Source organism: Taeniopygia guttata, chromosome 1A, assembly GCF_048771995.1.
Source record: "Taeniopygia guttata chromosome 1A, bTaeGut7.mat, whole genome shotgun sequence".
Lineage (NCBI taxonomy): Eukaryota > Metazoa > Chordata > Aves > Passeriformes > Estrildidae > Taeniopygia > Taeniopygia guttata.
Window position 1 is genome coordinate 15,364,417 of NC_133025.1, and position 16,523 is coordinate 15,380,939.

Here is a 16,523-nt window from a genome sequence, read left to right on the forward strand (position 1 = left end):
CTCCTTAGCGGTGAGCTGTGTCCTGCTTCACTTGGGTACATTTTTGTTTATACACACAACCAACAAAAAGGAAGGCACAGACATTCTTCTAAACTAGACACCGCCATGTACCTTTGCTCTGTTTTCATAGGTTGCTCAGTGGGCTATGGTCAGACACCCTGAGCTGATGAGGTACTTGCTTCTGAGAGTCCTCTCAAAGAAATACCTGCTAGGACCAAGCCAGTCGGTGTAGGCCTTGGAAGGCTGTTCTCAAAGAATCTTTTTTATCTTTTTTTAAGCTTGGATTTTAGCTCATTTTTACAGTGTCTTTTTTTCTTTGCAGTACCTTCGTTCTCTGATTTATCTGTAGTTACCTTCTGAAGATGAGCATGCAGTTGAGATTATGAAAAACTTGGCATCAAAGAGGTGTCAATAACTTGCTCTTTTTTACCTTGAAGGGATAGAATCAAAATTCTTCAAGGCTGGCAGGGCTCACAGTTTTTATAAACAGTCAGTGATTACCTTCTTAATAAACTTATTAGTCTGCATAAGATGCTCCTGCCAGTATATGTGCTTCCGACTTTAAATATTTATTTTAAAGTAGGTTGCAAAAGACCAGCATTATTCCGAGTGTTGTGTCAAATGAGACTTCTTACAGTTTCCATTTGAACAGTGGAAGAGCAGACAAATACAGTGATGACTCAATCTTACCCTCTGTTAGTTATGTCCTGTCCTTCTGCCCCATTTGTCACCCCCATTCTCTGTTTTTATAGGAAGGAGCTGTGCTTGCTTAGGGCAACACTTGTCGTGTGCCCAGCTTCTTACCTGTTGGAAACCTGTCCAGTTCTGAGCTGCCTGAACCTTCTCATATGCAGAGGCTCTTGCTAAGCTGGTGATGCTCGTCTTCATGTCTTCACCCTCAGCTCTACCCTGAGTAGACAAAATTCAGAGCAAAGAAGCAGAAAAAAGCCTTTTGTCAATGCCAAGCTGTGACAAACTCTTCCCTGTCCTTCAGAGTAGGGAATGAAGCTCTTGAGTCCAATTTCTGAAGTGTGCCTTGTGGCAGCTTCATAAACACTGCCTTTAGGGTGAAGCTTTGCAGTTGTTTAACCTCATTTAAGTGCGGGTGGCTCCTGTAAAAGGATGCTTTCTCCCTCTGCCCACCACTACCACAAACATTTGCTGTGTGGGAGCAGCAAAATCTCCAATAGTCTGTGCTTCCCTGAGCGAGACTGCATCCCTGTCTGCTCTGATTAGATGGACCTTGCCAGAAAACAAACACAAAAATTAGTTGCTCAGCAATGAGCTGATAAACTGCATGAGTGATCAAATGACATTAAGGCTGTGGCAGAAATTATTGGGGTTGTTCCTTTTGGTGTCAGCCTATGATCTAGTGGGCTTCAGGCTTGGCTAGGCTCTTCTTCTGGGATTGGGATGGGAACACAGCAGGGGAGGAAGGAGGACCCATTGGGTGACCAGAAAGGGAGAAGTTCATGTCAGCAATAGCCTTTATCATGACATGCTAACTCTTTCACAGGCTATCTGCCATGGCTTGCACTGGTGGCTCCTCCAGTCCATGCATGCTGCTGGAGATCCTCTCTGCAGGCAAAGACTTCATGCAGGGTTTTTTTTGTGCAGCTCTTCTGGTGGCGTAATCAATGTCTCACTTTTATTTTCTCCCACACAGGTGTCCTGAGGAAAAATGAGTTTTAGCTTCCTGTTTAGGAGTTAAAATTTACAGACAAATTAATTTAACAAAGCTTGCTAATTTTAGGTTTCACAATGAGAGACAGAGGTTTAATGATGACAGACAGAAGTGTGTATGGTGGCTCTGTGTTAGTGGCAGAGGTGTTAGGGTAAGTGGGGACTTAAGGACAAAGTACAACTCCCACAGATACTCAGTGAAAATAGTTACTGCCTTTTGTTCCTTGACACCATGGAGTGCGACCTGGATAGGTGCAATTGTGTGGTTTGGGATTTTTTTTTTGTGAACCAGTCCACTCACAATTTTCCAGTGGTGGTCAAGTCAAGGCCCCCAGTTTCAGCTGTCTTGGACACTGAGCAGCAGTTCCCCCTTCTCCATCCTTCTGTGGAGGGTCACTGGTGCTGCTGCCTCAGCTGACTGAAGGTCCCCAGGTCATTAAGCCATTAAATCAGAGGGATTAAGGTCTGCAACTCTGTAGGAACCCAGTAGCTCATTTTGGCAATGTCTGCCTTAACATTTTTGCGAAATATGCGTGAAGTACTGTCTAAGGAAGGTACAGAAGAGAGCCCTACAGCCCCAGCCACCATGTTCTGTGGCTCCCCTCTTCCCCCAGCGCTTTCGTTTGCAGCAGCCAAGCTGAAGGTTTTGAAGACAAATCACTTTTACTGTGCAGTCCTGATTTGTCTCCCAGGGAGCTTCATGTTGTGAGCTGAATGACACATTACTCCCTTTTGGGGAAAAAAGAGATAAATTTTAGTGTAATGCATATTCATGAAGCTGCATTATGGTTGCTGTGACAACCTCACCAGTGGTAGTCGAGATCTGTATGTTGAACCTCATTTCCAGTCTCCATACTGAACCACAGAACATATTACACAGCTTTCCACTTTTTTTTCTTCCTCCCCTCCTCCTTCTGGTGGACAATATGTGTTTGAGTTGATGCTTAATTCATAGCTGCATCTGTTTAAGTCTGCAACACGAAAGCACAGCTTCCTGTTGGTTTCCAGGCTGTGCTAACTGAGTGTTGCTTCTGCTGGGAGTCTGTAATACAGAGGAAGTGATTCTGGTGGGATTTTCTTGTTCGTCTCCCTTCAAGCTTACAGGCATAATAATCCTGAGTTACTAAGCAGAATGTTTCTTCAAAGGCAGCCTGATAACTTCATCTATCATGAAAACAAACAACCCAACAGAGTCCATTTCCTTAGTCTATCCCTGTCTAGTCTAGTTCTTTCCTAGAGTTTTAAGGACTCCTGACCCTGCAAGGAGCTTTGAATAGGTGTTACTCAGTATCAGAAAGCAGTTTGTTCTGGGTATGACCCTGAAGCCCAGGGTGGTGTCATTAGAAGAAGACTTGACCAGACTGTGACGCTGAGGCAGTGAGCATTATTTCAGGATGTGCCTGTTGTGATGAGTGCGGAGATTTGTTTGCGTGTTTGTTGATGTCAGAAATTGAGGGCACTTGTGCAATGCTTGTAATTTTCAGAGAGTGTTTGTAAGCTGCTCTTGGCCAATCCAATGGAATGTTTGGCCCAAAGTATTGCAGTTGTGGTTTCCAATGACGAGTGATGACATTCTATACTGAGAACCTACAATGTTGTATTTTCCTGGATGAGCTCAATCTCATGCTGGGGCTGTTCATGAAAGGGCTGTGTGGATTGTGAATCGTGTTCCTTCTGTGTGCTAAATGGCTTTGTTGAGTTGAGCTTAATGAAAAGTTTTCTTGAAAGATGCTAACTTCACCTCGACAAAACCACTTCCTGTTGTTCAAGAACTGTGGGTAAAGTTTGGCTTTCTTCACAGATGTGAACCTTCTGGAGAGTAGTCTGGGAGAAGTCTGTGCACAGGGGGAAGAAAAGTTTCCTTTTCTTTTATCCTGTCCTCTAGGATGACCCTGCTTGAGTTGGGAGGTTGGACCAGATGACCCACTGTGATTCCTTCCACTCTGACCCATCCTAGTTCTGTGAAAAGCTGAGCAGACAAGGAGCTCTCTAGCACAGTTGATCTTTCTCTGATTAGTTCCTTAAATATTAATAAGTACAAAATGTTCGGAAAGTGACTTGAAATGAGATTCCATTAATTAAAATGAAAAATTAGGGGAAAAAAATCATGTAGCAGGAGGGAACTTTTTGCACAGAACATTATACAGAGGACTCTGAATCTGTATTAGGCTTAGAAATACTTGCTGTTCCTTCTAGTTTTAGTTAAACATGTCTAGAAAAGAATACACTGAGCTTAATTTTCAGTGTATGTGAATGGATTAAGGTTTTCTTGTGTCACTGCTCTCCTTTCAACTCTCAGGATATTATTAAGGAGCATTTCAGTGTAGAAGTAATAAATACCAAACACAATCTTGATACTTTCCCTCAGATTGCACATCCCTTTCTTATGATAAGACCAAAGTGTCCTGGTGTTGACAACAATGTCTGTATTTGTTCATCTGCATACAGCCTGGCTTTTTTTGAATACCAGGGCTTTTTCACTGGACTTCTGCAGAAATGAGAGAATGAATTTGAGAATGAAATGACATATGAAGGAGGTAGAATGTGAGGATGAGAACTAGGGGTGTGCTAGACTTGCAGGTCATCTTTCTTGCAGGTCTGCTTTCTGAAAAGCAAAAGGAACATGGGTGCTTTGAAGGTTACTTCACTGTGTCATAGTCTTGTAGGGCCTTTTTGATCTGGAACCAAATGAATCCATGATGTTTTAAGTGGTTTCTTTCTTTGTTTTCCCTCAGGCTCCAGACTAACACTTGCTGAGGCAATGCTGTTTGACTTTGTGTAGCAGGTTTGTGTTTTGTTAACAGCTAGGGAAATCTGACTGAACCCTCTGTTGTGAAGCACAGCTCTTTCTCTGAAAAGTGCACATGAAGATTTAGCTGTTCAATCCCTGCTGGGTCTACCAGGCCACAGACTGTACTTGTGTAAAAACTAAGTGCCACAGCAGAAAGCCAGAACCTATAAACTACTTGTAGGAGACTCTGGGGTGAGGTGAGGCAGGTTTCAGACAGCAGCGGTGCATTGGGTACTGCGCTTCCCTGAGTTCCCTCTGCATCCCAACCTCTTCCACCTTCATGCAGGAGTAGAAACGGGGTAGCAGTGGCACAAAGGGGTGGGAGGGTTGTCCATAGGAACACGTCTCATGAACAAGTCCCTCCAGATGGCAGGGGTGGCTGTGAATATTCCCTGGAAGCTGGTTGTCTGCTTACTGCAGTGTCTCTATAAACGTAGGCTGAAACATTTCTTGTAGCTCTCCTTAGAATTTTCATGTGTAAGTTTGGGAAAACTTGATTTTTCTGTTCTTAGTATAAATTTGGAATGTGGTTTTTGGGTTTTGATATATTCATTTGAAATAAAGGTCTGACAGTTGTTTGAGGGTTTTACACATTAGGTCAATAAAGGCATCTCTTCCTTGGCCTTCTCTAAAAGGAATAAAGCTTCTGGCTTGAAGGATTTGTGTTAGCTAGTAGATATATTAATGGCCATTAAAAAGAAAGTATTTAAAGAATATTTTAGCTAGGAGGTTTTTTAAGCATGGAAAAAATAGATCTTTTTCACTTGATTATTGTCGCATGTATGATAGTGTTGGGAAATGCATGTTTGGCAGTGTTAACATGCTTGGAGTTAAAAATACTTGTATTTTTATTAGAGTGTTATGGTATTTGTTAGTAGTTTAAAAGCAGTGAGATGTGGGTCTGCCTTTGAGCTCCTCATGTGTAGAGTTGCATGGTGGATTTGATGTAGTGGCTGTGGGGAGCTACAAGAAACAGCCTGAAACTCACAGCTGAGCCAGCTGAGCTCAGAATGGGTGTTTGGGTAGGGATGGGTCCAGGATAGGTAGCTGGGAGAAGGTGAGGGATGAATAGCTATGATGGTGAAGCAAGTGTTTTGATACTTAGTTGCTGTATTTTACAATAAATCTAATTCTAGATCAGATTTGGGTTTTCATTTTACAAAAGCTTGTCTAAATTTGACTCAAGTCAGTTGGAATACAGAATTTCCAATAATCTTTTTTCCTAGTGAAACTGCTGAAATGTCAGCATAAAAAAAGTTGCTGGTTGCAGGAACAGGCTGCTGACATAAAAAGCCTGTCTTAGATCCAACATTTGGCTAGAGGCCAGATAATGAGTTTTCATGGGAGCTTGTTGGCAAGCTTACATTTCTGCTTAGGTTAATGTAATGTAACTGTAAGTAATTTGGGAACCTGGTACATGCAAAACAATTTTTAGACAAAATGATCTTATTATTTTTAAGTTTTAACTGAGAAGATATTTTTATAAACCAGCTTCCTGTACTTCAGGCACTTTAGAAATGCCTTGGAGTGTGGTTCTTTACTATGTCCTCTTTTACTGATTAACCTACTGAATAATCCTTTAAAAATATTGGCCCTCATGACATACCTGTCAAATCAGAATTTATGCTGACTTCTTTCAGTGGAGTGATTTAAAGAAAGGTTTGGATTTTTAAATGGCTAGGTGGTAATATACATAGGGGTATGTCATCAGTCTTGTGAGTAAAAAAATACCATAAATTTGTTCATGGGTAATCTGTTGGCCAGGTTATTCTGTGACCTAGGGCTGAAATGCATGAACATAGTAGGATAAGAAAGGAGCTCAATTTCCCAAAATGATGCTCATCCCTGGCAGTTATGCTGGTGGGCCTTTTCACTGTCCTTGTGGCTTTTTTCAGTCTTCATTCAAAGGGCTGGAAGTTGCTTTGTCTCAAGATGTTTTTGATGCTTCTCATTTCTTATGTATGGTAAATGAATGTGAATTTATGCTAGGGGGAAAGAAAGCTGAATTCTGATCTTGAACCATCTGTGGAAATGCTGGCTATAAAAGATATCCATATCCAGCCATGTCCTTTGAGGAGCAGTGGCTAAATGTGGTTTTAACAGTAGAATGCTGGGGACCCTGTTTCTGTCCAGGGCAGCAATGCTTGTCTGCAGTAACTGCTCCATCTTAAGAGGGATAGAGAAGGCAGGGGATGGATGCTTGTCCTCCATCATTACAGGCTGCCAGCTACTCCAGGGAAGGAATAGCACTCTTCCATGCTTTATTATTTCCATGCACTGCTATCACTCGCAGTGACAGCGTGGATGATGAGCAGACAGGATTTGGATTACAGCTGCTTTGCTGTAGGTCTCGTACATGGTATGTAAATCTGGTTGAACATAGATGGAGATCATTGTGATGGGAGAGAGAATAATACAATAGTGCTGGTGCTTATCAGAGGTTTTAAACTTCCCTCATACCATTTGTTCTCTAGTTGCTATTAATAGTAGGCCCTAGAGATATTTCTGGATGTGATAGCTGACAAGTTTCTTCATCAAATAGTCAATGAATGAGCAAGAAGTGTTTCTATTTTAAACATAGCTCTGATAAGTAGAAGAACTTTAAAGAAAAGCTGTTCATAGAAAATAACCCTGGTGTGAATTACCACAAGTGTTTCTCTATAAGTGATAGATTAAATGCAGGGTTGAAACTTTAAGCATCTCTGATAAAGGAAGAATTTTGTGGGGTTTTTTTGCCAGCTGTACTGTAAGGGGTTTATATTAGTTTAAAACTTCTGTGATTAATTGAAAGGTGCTGATAAACCTTGACAGAGGTGCAAACTAAGACATATTTGAAGGGAATGATCTGGTTTGAACTCGGTGTGAATAGTCAATGCCAAGCTGTTAGGGTAAATGGCGAATCCCTAGGGAAAGTTGAAGAACTCTGTTGAAAAGAGGTTTGTCCTAGGAGGTTAGAATTGCCTTAGGTGCAAAGGTTGTGGTAGCAAAAGGTTTTTCTGTTTTGCTCTTTATTTTCACTCCTGAATTGACATGTGTCTGAATTTACCTTTGTACTTTCATCTCACACCAGTGTCTGGGATGATGTGCCAAGAGGCTAAGCATGACTTCTAATGAAGAGAATGGTAGTGCTGACCATAGAGGACAAAAGGGTTGTACCAGGAACAAGTGCCTCAAAATAGATTTTTAAAAATCCGTTTGCTAGGGCATGGCATCAACCTTCAGATGAATCTCTGTGTCCTGAGATAAATGTGGCTATTTTGTTATAAACTGACAGGGCAGGAGCTTGTTGGAATGACAGGATCAATGAACTAACTAACTGTTGGGTTTGTCTTTTTTTTTTTTTTTTTTTTTTTTTAAGATGAAGCTTGGCACCTTTGGTACAGAGTGTGATTCCTTGAATGGGACCAGTTTGGCAAGTCTGGATTAAATCAGAAATTAGGCCATGCAGTGTCTTGAAAAGCTGCCATTACAATGAGTTTACACACATAAATTAAGCTTTCTTCTGTTGTCTTTTAAAAAGCAAAATGCTTCTCCTAGTATAATTTTAGGGGTATACAAGATTGTCACATTGTGGAAATTTTAAGCATTTTGCCAGTGTGTTTGAATATGATTTATGGTCTGTGTCAGCTGTCTAATTTTTCATGAAATCTTCTGCATGGATCTGTCTGTGGCTTTTCCCAGTAAGCCATTGGTACTTTCTGTTTTGTTAGCCTGAGGTTGTAGTGAGATATGATAGCATCCTTACTCTTTTGCTTTAGTTTGTCTGGGAATTAGAAAGTTGGTGGATTTTCCTGGCTTTGATTAGGAGCACCACAAATTGAAGAATATTGATTTATCAGTGAAACTTTTTTTTGTTTCAAATAACCTGCTAGGAACTGACTTCCTAATCTTTTTTTGGAGGGCAGGTTGTTAATTTCTGCTTTTTCTGGCTTGCTTTAAAAACTGCCAGGAGAGAGGGGCCATGATAGTCTGGGAACAAGGTAAATGATCAACTACTGCAAACTGAACCATACATTTGTTACACTGTGGAAAAAACTCCTGTTAAGAAGCTAAGCATGTTTTTCCTCCAGCGGCAGGAATGCACTTGAAAAATGGTTGGGAGCAGTTAGTGATAAGAATGTGTGTATTTAGATTTATTGCAAGCTTTCTAAAATACTCTTGATTTCTTGATCTTGCAGAGACTCCAACCGTCATGTTAAGGTAAAGCAGAAAAGTGCAGTGCTGAACATGCTAAAGAAGTTGGACAAAATAAGGTTCAGAGGTCACAAGAGAGATGAGTTCCTTGATTTAGCAGAGTCTCCAAATGCTTCAGACACTGAATGTGGAGATGAAATCCCGGTGAAGATACCTCGAACATCAATTCGAGACAATGAAGAGTTGAGAGACCCTGTAAGTACTCAATTTAGGTATTGTTATATTATGTTATTTAGTGTTCAGGCAGAAAAATAACAGAAATTACTAATTCTTTATCCTTATATTATGGTTGTAACACTTGAAGATTGTGGGCTAGGAAGTAACTTTCCAGTAATAGGCCTCATTTTGTGGAAAGATCAATTAATTTCTCAATATTAGAGTTCCCTGTCCCTACTTCTATTTTAGATATTGTGAGTTGACAGGTTTATTTACTTTGGATGTGCTTCTAAATGCTCTCTGGTGTTTATTTGTTTTGTTGAATTACTAATGAACATGTGAAAGAGGAAAGGCAATTTTTCAGTCCGAGGAACTCAGATCTGCTCAAATGACACTGTCCAGACTTTAGGTATAAGAGTTCTGGTTTTTTCATTAGTGTTAGAAGGTCACACCAGCTCCTTCTCCACTACAGTGTTATAACCAGTAGTGCTTCCATGCAATTAGTGCTGGTTTAAACCTGTGAAGGAAGTGCTAAAATTTTTTAGTGCTTGTAAGCAGAAGCACCAAAGACACTGCTTCAGGAAAAGTTAAATGTTAGTTTAAAAAGTAAAATAAAATAATTCTTGAAGTGTTAAAAAAGTGCTGTGGATCCATGAGCTTGGAGTGCTACAGTATTAGTTTAGACTTGTCTATATAATTGTATTGTGGAAGTGACGTAGATTTCAGAATTTATATCACCCTGTGAAAACTTCCTGTGCAGTTTTTATCCCTCAAATGTAATCAGGCTGTTTTCTGAAGTCTCATTTCTAGAAGTGTGGGGCTTGCTCACAGGAAGCAGTAAACTAAAAGATTTTAAACTGTATATGCTTATGCATCTCCTTTGAGGTTGGCAATTTGTGTCTAGTTCTGTAGCTATTAGCTTTTTCAAATGTAAGTGAGCTTTCATAGTGCTACACACAGTCCTGCTTAGAGAGAGCTTTCTTGCCAGAATGTTTTTCCTATGATCATGGAACAAACAGGTGGTAATGACAGAGCATGTTTTGGTCACAAAAAGTCTGTTATATGTAAATCCTCAAGCTTCTCAGACAAGGAAGCCTGTTAAATGCTATTCCTTTGCTCTTACTGTACTGAAGACATTTGTCATTTATTAAGATGTTTATTGTGCATACTGGGACTAATCTCTGATGCTGACCTTCCAATGTGGTATTTTGTGAGTTTTTTAATAGGTAAATACTGGCTTATTTTCATTAAACTTAAGGCTTTATGTTTCGTGTTGGTATATATGCCTTTTGTATTTAATCAGAAGTATCTGGATGGCAGAGCTAGAGGCTACAGAAAGATCTGCCTTAAACTCCAGGTACCATTTGCTGTATTTCTTCAGGATAATAGTAACTCCTGGGTGGTATGGAGGGTAGCCGAGGGCACAGCAAGGTAACCTTGTAGTTTTGAATAGTTATAAAGCCTTAACAGCTGCACATCTGCAGTGATGGTCTCTGTTTTCTCAAAATGTTGAGCTCTGTGTGCTGAGAAAGGAACTTGGAGAAACACTTTGCTTCTGGCTGATTACATACTGCAGTAGGCTGTTGTGGTCTAAGTCCTTGGGATACAGTTGAGGGCAGTTCTTTAAAATTAGGAAGAAAGGAGGAGAGGAAAGCAGAAATGGCATCAAACTTGTTTTGCCCCATTCCTGATGTCTGGGAGCTCCAAACCCAGTGTGATGCTGGAACAGCCTAAGAGCAGTAGCTGTGTTACAGATATGAGCAAAGTAAGCAAATTGGTATGAGGAAAAAGGTCTGACATATAAGGGATAAATTTTAGATGGGAATTTTGAGAGATTAGCAGTTGGCCCTCACAGACATCTGTGCACTCAGCACTGCTGCCCATCTGTAAAATGAAGGGAGAAGAAATAATCCCCTGTGTTGCAAAAGTGCCAAGAGTAAAGAAAGTAATGCTTATATATTTAAATCAGTATTAAAGTAGTGGTGTCTGAGGTTATGTGAACAGTGCAATTCTGAATTATTTGTTTGTTTCTTATTGAGATTATATAGTTGAGTTGTGCCTGAATTGGTTTTAATTCCGTGTCTAAAACTCATAACTTAAATTGCTTGTACAGGGTGTTTTTCTTTTATAGGCTCTGCAGGCAACTTAGTATTATATTACAACTGATCATGGGAAGACCAAGTCTTATTGGTTTCTTCCTGTTTAATACCTTTGGGAAACTGCTGAAAGCACACAAAAACCAATGCAAGTCTTTTGTGTAAATGGAAGTGTCTTTTCAGATAGATGTGAGGTGTACTGTGCTTCCACTTCTGCTCCTTCATTGTTTCTATTGAAATCTGGGTGCAGAACTCATGGTCTTGAAAGAGAAAGGTTGGTAGCTTGGAACTGAACATAGGTATGTAAAATTAGGGTCCTAGTCCCCTTATCTGCATCTTCACTGGCAGCCCTTCCCTAGACAAAGACTTCATCTCTGCCCCTCTCTACTTCCCTCCCCCTGCCCCTGTCTGGTGTGTTAATCATTATGGAAGCATTAAGGAAAGATCTCTGTCTATTAGAGCAGCACAGTGCAGTCATATGAATGAAGGATCCTTCTGTGCTTCATGGGTTTACAGTGCTCTTAAAAACGCACCTCTTCTTTAGCGTGTAGCTGAACTTGACAAACGGGTGCAAAAGCTTGATGCAAATGGAGGCTGCAGAGTAAAAAGCTTTGTCATAAAAGCTGGTGATTGCAGAGCCCTGACCATCTGCCAGGAAGAGCATCATCCTCTGTTGCACTTCCAGCAAATGAAGTGAATGTTCAGTCTCAGGCCACAGATTGCACAGTGGCACTTAGTCCCAACACTTCACATGCCTTACTGAAGTTGCACATGTAAAATTCATACCCTGTAAAAATACAGAAAGGATGGCCAGATGAGGTAATTTCCTATTCTTTATCTTTAAACTGAGCTTTACCTATGTAGTTCAATAATAAACATCCTAACCTGTGTTTGGGTAAAGCACACAGCTAGCTCCTGGTCTGAGGACTCTGGAAGAGGAAGGATTTATATTTTCATTTGAATTCTCATTGGTTTCTGAGAGTTTTTGTTCAAAAGGTGTCTTTATTTGAACTAGTTTGGATTCAGCTTACAGGCTGGCTGCTTGCTTGTGTGGGTTTCCCCCTCTCATTTAAGTGCCCCAGCTACCAGATATGCCTTGAATAGGAGATACTTTCTTAGGTCCCTGTGGGTGTTGGGATGCTGTGATCAGATCATTGCCAAGACAGCAGTACTGGTTAACTACTTTAACTCTCTGCTAAACATCTCTTTCAATTCCTGAATGGCTTCCTAGATTTCTTCCTTCATTCCCTCTTTACCATAGCTGGTTGGTTGTTTTTTTTTTTAAGGCAAGGGTATTAGACACTCCATGCAGCACTGCTCTTTCTGCATTGTTTTGTAAAAATCACCACAATTGCAAAATAGGTAGAGGGAGGAACCTGGTCCACTCCAAATCGATTAGCATGTGATTTGTTGTGACATTAGAAATTGAGGTAACGTTGCTTGCTCAGTAATTAAACTCCCCTTTATTCAGTGCTACCCTTCCTGTTTGTACAGAAGGGGAGACAAGATCCAGTTCTACATGCAGGTATAAGAATGAACATGTTGCAGAGAGATCACATCCCCTTCACAGAGTAGAGAAAGAGCAAACTGTGTTTAAACCTGTAGAGGCTGGCGCTAACCTGGCAGTGAGAATTACTAGTAAAGCTCTCTTGTATCTGGCATATTGTACTGAAAGCAGTCTAATCTATTTATGCAAGTTCCCTGCCAGTGTGCTAGGATTAAATCTGAATTACTGTGGTACAGAAAACATTACTTGAATTGCTCTTGCAGTACAGCTTGGTTTTTCCTGACACATGTCAGTTAAAGCCTTAAATGCTGCTCTGTTGCTCATTTCATTTACAGTGATTGGAAGGTATAAAGTGTGCTGCAAACATTACAGTTAAGAAGTTAAAAGTCTCTAAACCTGGCCAGCACTAGATTTTTAAAAATTTATAGAATATAGCTGTGGTTTAGGAGCATGCCAGTATGGGTATGCTTCCATTAATAGCTACTAAGGATTAACTATTTATGCAGATGCTTTCATTCTTAAGCAGTGTTGTTGAGTTTTTCCTTTTCTTACAGCAGGTAGTTGCAGCATTCATGGGGAGCCCTTTCATAATTTGGAGTAAGAAAATGCACATGAAGTGTCAGATGAAAGACTCAGGAGGCTAGAACTTCTCGAGACAAGCTGTGTAGTTTGTTGTATTGCTGAAGACTTCCCCCCTCCTCCTTTTTCCTCAAATGAACGCAAGTTAAAAATTTCTACTTTAAACTATCTCTTCCCTGTATTATGTCCCAGCCACTTTCTGGGCTCTGAGGAGTGACTTGAGGGATGATTTTGCCCCTGGCATTGGCATGTTGTGTCCTCACTGCTCCCCATCCTTCGTGTTTGAGAAATGCTCCTCTCCAAGTTAATGACAAACTTGGAAATTAGACCACAATTTTGTTAGATATTCTTAGAGAAAAATCATCCACATACCCATGCTGTTGTGGAAGGAAGTTAGAAGCACAGAGTTGGGCAGTTGTGTTTCTGTGTGATACTGAAGATGTGCTGTGCTGCAGGAGAGGACAGATCCACATGCACTTAGCTGGGAAGTGACTTGGACCCTTCCTGTGGCTGTACAGCAGCAGTGGCAGCACAGAGAGCAAAATCCCAGGGCTTGCAGGGTGAAGGGGTTTTGGAGAGGGAGGGCAGAGAAGTCTTGGGCTGGAAAGTGCTGTTATGAAAAGCCTGAACTGCAGATGGCTTAAAAAACACTTCTGTGGGGAGATGTGGGTTTTAGATCTGGAGCTGGATGTGGCTTGGACAAGCAGCCCTGAGCAGCCCTGAGCTCTGCTAATGGGTTACAGGCAGTCTGTTGTCATCAGAAATGCTCCTTTAACCCCTCTGTCTCTGTGTTCACCTCAGGCATTTCTCTGTCTTCCTAGGCACTGCCAGGCCTTCTTCCTTGTGGTCTTGGCTAAGTAATAATGATTGCCAACATTTTAAGAGGGCTCCTGTGTCAAGTGCTGTGAAAGCTAGAGAAGCAGAAGAAAGAGCAGAAATCCGTGGAAGCCTTCAAGGCTTTTACTGTGAGTCAGAAACTAGAAAGGACATCTGTACAGTGCAGTGTAGTTAATCCAGCCTGAGTCCCAGTGCTATCCTACAGAGGCAGCAGAGAGGAGAAACCTTTACCCAGATAAAACTGGGATTGATACAAGGATTTTGTTAATTTGTGAATTGAGCCATGTATGCTAGCTTCAGACAGAGGGGCTTTTTTAAATTCAGAGGCAGGCAGTTGACTTAAGCAAATGTAGAGACCTTATTTCTTGTTTTCTAAGGTGTGTTGGTGTGGGGAAAATGCTTCAGTGACAGAGACATCTGCTTAAATGTTTCCCATATCACTGTCCTGGGCATTGTCAGTTTTTCTGAGTGTGGTAATCATAAAATGTTGTTGTGATACTAATTTTGGAAATTGGATGCAAACTTGTGTCACTGTGTATCTTAATAAATGATTTTGCTATTACATGCTAATTACATTATCTTGCTCACAGTATTCTAGCGAGCAGTCTTATGTTTTAACTCAGTGGATTTTCTTTCTCTTTTTTTCTCCTCTCTAAGTTAGGAGGTCATTTTAACCGTTTGTAGCTAGTTTAAAGATGTGCACCTTCTGATTTTTAACCCATCTGTGGATGTCAGGCTGCTTGGATCCAATGCTTTAGCAGATAAACATTTAAAAACTCTTAGGAATGAGTCATGTTAACTGGTATCACTCTCCCCAGTGCTCTGCACCTCTTGCTCTTTCCTTCTTTCTTAGAGGCATAGTTAAGGTATCCTGGACTTTAATTATTTACTTAACGTTACTGAAAAAGCAAAAGCAGAGCTGGTTCTCTAGGCCTATTCCTGAAATGTAGTACATCTTTGGGTAAAATATCTTGAGTACCTTCAATAAAGATGAAAATTTGAATATGCTTAGGTATTTGCTAGCCCCTTTCTTTTTCTTGTCCTCCCTCACCTGGGGTGGAGACAGGCTGCTGTCTAAGCACGAGGCTGATGCCCAGAGTTCAGGTACATTCCTTTTGAGTACAGCACCTTGCTCTATGTCCTGTATGTGAATTTATGTATTTATCAATAAAGTATTTAAGCAGTGGCACTGTTCAGACAGCTCCCTGTGAAATCCTGCATGCTGGGAGCAGAGATTGTCCCCATGTGCTAGATGTGGGTATACAATACAGAAAGCCATGCATTAACACCTGGGCAGCAGTCTGTATTTCAGTAACACTTCCCTTGTGCTTGCCCATGGAGTGTGTTGTAAGGGTGCTGCTTTTCAGCTTCAGCCACACTGTCCTCCTTGGGGCTCTCCAAATGTCTGGCAAGTGATAGCACTAAATCTTGCAGCGTAAATGAATACAACCCAGCTCTGTAGATAAGAGATCAACACCGAGGTTAATTTGCATCCTGTGCTCATCTGGAAAGCATCTCTGATAATCTTCTGCAGTGGCTGGAGCAGTTGCAGATGGCATGTCCCACTGCACCTCCCTGGCTGAAGGCAGGAGTGATGGGGACGTGTGGGGCATGGTGAGGAGGATGCTCTGCTGCAGCTCCCGTGTGAGGATTGCCCTGGGGTCTGTCCCTCTCTGCTGAGGTGTGATTGGTGCCAGCTCCAAAATGGGAACTAGCCCAAGGCTGCTGCTGAGCCAACAGCTGCTGCTCCTCCTCCAGTCCAGCAGCGCTGACAGAGTGCTGTTGGGTGGGTGCTGCTTAGGGGACTGGAAATAGCATCTCTGCTTGGCATTGTACAGAGCAAGCCCAGGTGGGGAGGTGGTGCTAGGTAAATGCTGGGCAGTAACTGCCTACAGATTGCCAATATGCCTGTACAGACAAATTCTGAGGCTTCAACTCAGGATCTGTTCTTAAACTCAGGTTCAGTTCAAACAAGAAAACAGATGTTTAATAGGTATTTCCACACTGTTTATCTTGAAAGTGCAAATCAATCCCAGCTGTTGCTATCAGTAAGCTTTCTGCACATATTTCCTAAAACATAGAAAATGTCTTAATTTAATGTCTCCAGTAGATTACTTGAATTTATCTATGCATGTAATTTAAGCTGTCATGATTAAATGTATGCAAACTGATATTTGAAAGGAATACAGTTTTCAGGGTTCAAACAAGGAGTGGGGAATAGTCAGAATGCGTAAACAAATTCCTTTTTGTCTTGAGATCGTTTTTGAGATGTAGGTTTTTGTAATCTATCACTTTGTTTTTGAGTATAAACTGCTAGAGCAGCTTATTGAGAGATTTTTTCATACCTGGCGGGGACTGTACACAAGCACTGGGCAATCATTACCCAGGAGATGCCCTCACCCACCCTTTTCCCTGCTGTCTGAAAATGCCCACTTTATCAGAGGAAGAAGGCATCATCTGCCTTCTGCTCCGTGGGCTTGGGGTTTTTCTGTGTTTACATCATGGAGGTGGTGGTTGTCAATGGTCTCACTAACTAATCAAATTGCTTTTTAATTCCTGCTTTCTGCGGTATTTTCAGTATGCTGCTGAGTTTATTCAAGGGGTGCTGGTAAATTTGTTGAGGCATACAGTCTTCTGATTTCCTGCTCTCCTAGCCTGCCAGGAACCTGCCAACATCCTT

General features: G+C 41.3%; 1 protein-coding gene across 2 annotated transcripts in view; it reads left to right on the plus strand.

The window, feature by feature from the left end:
- Nucleotides 1-16,523, plus strand: part of GRAMD4 (GRAM domain containing 4) — a 76,508-nt gene that overhangs the window by 15,395 nt on the left and 44,590 nt on the right. For both annotated transcript variants that reach the window (XM_072920222.1, XM_030255941.4), the window contains one exon: nucleotides 8,653-8,863. In XM_072920222.1, coding sequence (XP_072776323.1) covers nucleotides 8,653-8,863 — 211 coding nt within the window. The remainder of the gene's footprint in view (nucleotides 1-8,652; nucleotides 8,864-16,523) is intronic.